We start from the raw sequence: 4,312 nt of genomic DNA on the forward strand, positions 1-4,312 counted from the left end.
TGGTCCTGAAGGAGTCATCTGTCCTGAATCCCCTGTGTTTCCAGTTGCTATCTGTACCAATGTACATCCTCTGGGCCAGCCAGATCTCCCAATTTTCTTTTGGTACAATTAAGACTGCTAATGTGTTGCATATATACACAAGTTTTGTTTTGTTGGAATTATAGCGATTTCAGTTCTCAACGTTTTGTATTGTTTGTTTTTTTATTTAAATAGGATGCAATTTTAAAATCCTTTGCAACAAGGTGTATGCAAAACGCTGATGCAGTGCATTACAAAACAAAAGTTTGTGTTCAATGAGGTGGTGCTTTACACTGTACTTTGTGCTGTTTTTTGGAAAAATTAGATTTAGATGTTCTGAAACTGTTCATTTTTTAAAAAAATAAAATGCTACAGGTTTCACATGATTTATTCTTAGCTATCAAGATTGCATTATGATGTTAGATTGTATGTAATTTTAAAAAACTTTGTAGTAATTATTAAATTTACATTTACAATTTAAAAAAAAGGAACAAAATGAAAAGCTACAACAGCTGCCATAATTCCATTTGCTCAAGAACATGTGGTTATCATTCTGGTGACCTTATTTCATACTCCCCCTTGGAAAAAATGTTACATATATGCTTACCAAATTGGTATTTTCGACAGGCATTGACTTTCTAGAAAATATTGTTCTCCAAAGTAGACGGCAGCAAAATAGAGGAAGGCTCTCAAGGAGGTGGACTGATTGACACAGTAGCTACACCAATGGGCTCAAACTTAAGAACAACTGTGAGGATGGCGCAGGACTAGGCAGTGTTCATTCTGCTGTGCATAGGGTTGCTATAAGTTAGAAACTATAAACATCTAAACATTATCTTGTAAATGTGCCATCTATTAAAAAAGAAGTGGGGGAGGGAGGCTTATTCTTACTGTTGATGTAATTGTCGGCAGCTCTCAATATGAGTTGATGTATTTTGATGCTGAATCCAATCCTATTGAAAGAGAAAAATACTGAAATTAGAATATTCTTCATGTTGATTAATGAATTAGGCTGTTAAACAAATAAATGCACAATACCATAACTCAGTGAGCTCACTTTAACTATTTTAGCATTGAAAAATACTTAAATCATATATATGTTCTTTTTAAAATCAAATATAAGGGAAGCTTTAAAAATTCCATGGGCAAATGGAATTAAAAAATAATGGACTTTCCCCACAAACTTATTGAAGCCCTTCATACATTTAAACTTGGAAAAATACTAATGGAACAGAAAAATAAGCTATTGTGAACATTAAATCAACATTTCAGAGAACACCGAAAATTTTATAAACAAACGCCATGTGAGAAATGGGATCTTTAAAACACAAGGTTTCAATACCTTTAGAGTTCAAACTAATAATATCAATTCTAATAAAATACAAACTCTAACTCTTCAGCTAATAACATTCTAATACTATCCAGGCAAACAATAGTTAGTAAAAAAAATATTATGACACTCTAGCTGATCAAATCTAGTTTGTTTTCTAAGTAAAGATTTTAAGAACAAGTAACACCATTTACAAATAAAGCTTCACAATTAACAAAATGGTTTCTCACATGCTACAAGCAAATTTTCCTTAAAATTACCATCAGTACTCAGATATAACTCCTGAAAGACAGATCTGATTTGGAGGAAGGGAGAAACCAGTAGATATATCCATAGGTTATGAACATCCAGCTTAATTATGAACCTATAATCATGTAGCCTATATTAAAAATTAAGGCATATTCAGTGGTTTGTAATAACAAAAGGCACTACTTTGCAAAGAGCATCAAATTATTATCACTATATTATGTTAAAGATGTTTTAGTGTAGCTCAAATTGTTTCCATTTTTTTATGCAAAGAAGGTTTATATCATTACTATATACTATGATGTATTTGACTGCTGACATCAGATACATATTGTACCTAACTTTTCCAATTTGCCTACAAATTCAACTTATTGGCAGACTTAGGAACAGAATTAATTTATAACCTTGGGACTGCCTATATAGATTTCAAAGTCCCAAAAGTTAGCTCAAAGAAACGTGTCAACTACTCAACGTATTTTGTTGAAGTAATTGGATAGGTAGAAAAAATAACTATATATTCCTGTATTTTAAATTTTTTGAGAAAAATGTTATTCATACCCATTTCAAATGTTCATTTTTATCACTGCTACAGTGAACACCAATTTTGTAGTTTTTTAGCAAGCATAATCTTCAAAAAGGCGCAGGCTACTTGCAGTATTCAGCAAATTATGAACAAACCCCAAACTATTCCATTAGCCATGAAAATAACCCAACCCACTACCATCAAGTTGATTCGGACTCATAGTGACCTATACAGGGTTTCTGAAACTGCATGTCTTTACAGGAGCAGAGCCTCTTCTTTCTTTCTTGTAGTGGCAGGTGTGTTTGAACAGATGACTTGCAGTTAGTAGTCCAACGCTTTACACAACAGCTCCACCAGACTGAGATGTTTGCACATATGTAGTTACACAAATAGAAAGGGATTGGCAGTGAAGATTCCTTATAAATGTTAACCTCAATCTTTTATTAATTGGATATTGTTTACATCAAATATACACACTGGGAAGAAGTAGGTTGATTGTGCTAAATATTGTGTAAATATCCAACACTTAAAAATACCCTCAAATCCAGATTTCCCAACTTTTCTTGGAAAAATATTAAGATACGATACTGGACATGTATTATACATGCCTTCTTTATATTAGGCATATTATCTTTCTGGTTCAACACACACATACAAAATACCCATGCTGTATAGTAAAAGATCCACTTCTCTCAATGACATTACTTGCTTTAACTGAGTAAATATGCCTCAATGTCTTCCTAATTTCTAGATGTTCTTTAGCAATAACATCCATTGGCTATGCATCCAAAGACCAGCAATGCTTACTGGGAGAACAAAGTGCCAATTATCTTCTAAGTAGTTGTTACAAGAGTTGCAGATTTGATGGACCCAGAATGAAACTGAGAATACCTAGCACCTATAACACAGACCCAACTACCTCAAAATAATTGTTACATGGGTCATTATTTCCTTGAACTCAATTATTTTTAACAGAATGATAAAGCTCAGAAAGATATAGTATCTAAAACAAGGACTGGTTATTGAGTATTCTGCGTTCTCTAAAGTCTGAGTCCCAGTTCAGGAAAGAAATTTATTTCACTTTCTATTGTTGCCTTCGAAAGTATATCTTCAGGCTATAATCTTATATAGATTGGTGGGGGGCAGATTTGTCAGATAGCACTTAGCAGGAAAAATCTTACAAATGTTAATTTGTAAACAGACACACATTCATAATGCCATACATATGCTCTCTTAAAACAGCAAAGACGTTATCACAGAAATAAAAAGGTCGTTTGTACCATCGAGGTCCACATTCATCAATCCCTATCATTTGGCCATCTAGGATGAAGAATTCACAACTTAGGTCGTCCATCTGGTTGTGGTGTTAAGATTGTTGAAAAGTGTTTCGTTGGTGGTACTGATCTTTGTTTTCTTTCTTTCTTTCTTTCTTTGTTTAAATGGCAATCTCTCTAAGCTTAAAGAGAGCTCTGGTAGTATAACTGTTAAGAGTTTGATTGTGAACTCAAAAGGTTGGCTATTCTAACCCAATCAACAGCTCTGCAGAAAACAGACCTGACCATTTGCTTCCATAAAGATTACAGCCAATAAAACCTACAAGGAAGTTCTACTCTGTCACATTGGGGTTATTATGAATAGGGGATGATCAAAACCATACCATGAGCACTAATGATCAGGAAATCCTTTTTCTCTCAAATTTTAATGTTACCGTATTAATGCCAGCTTTCACCATGTCACACTAGAGTAACTATAGCAGCCTCTTAATTAGGTATCCTAATCTATCCTTATTTCTATTTACCCTGCCCACTTCTGCCAAATTTGCCTCTATAAAACCTATTTTTCAACATGCCAACCATAATTCACTTCCTCTCATTACAAGTTTAAACTCCTTAGTCAGGCTAGCTTTTCAAAGCCTGTATATTTATTTCTATTGCATACACCACTCATTTGAATCACCCACTAATGCAATGCAATGTAGTCATTTCTCAGATTCTTTGCTCTCTGTACTTTGCTGCTCCTTTTTGGAATGTCTTCCCCCCTATTTCCCTAGGCTGATCTAAAGGCTGCTACTCATGATTCAAAACTTGTTATCTTCTACCTACTCTAAAAAGTTTTCCCTCAGGCAAGGCACTGGGGGAGGGGGGGGTGCAGTGGAACAGCAGGGGAGGGGAGTAGAAAGATCCCCAGGGAATGAT

At 34.3% G+C, this 4,312-nt stretch overlaps 1 protein-coding gene across 1 annotated transcript in view; it reads right to left on the minus strand.

Annotated features, from left to right (window-relative positions):
• The window catches only part of ZNF638 (zinc finger protein 638), an 81,972-nt gene that overhangs the window by 59,809 nt on the left and 17,851 nt on the right, over positions 1–4,312 (minus strand). Inside the window, exon 3 of the mRNA XM_045286584.1 lies at positions 910–971. Coding sequence (XP_045142519.1) covers positions 910–971 — 62 coding nt within the window. The remainder of the gene's footprint in view (positions 1–909; positions 972–4,312) is intronic.

The sequence above is a fragment of the Echinops telfairi genome, unplaced genomic scaffold, assembly GCF_000313985.2.
Source record: "Echinops telfairi isolate 266 unplaced genomic scaffold, ASM31398v2 ScPeMD7_9;HRSCAF=40, whole genome shotgun sequence".
Taxonomy (NCBI): Eukaryota; Metazoa; Chordata; class Mammalia; order Afrosoricida; family Tenrecidae; genus Echinops; species Echinops telfairi.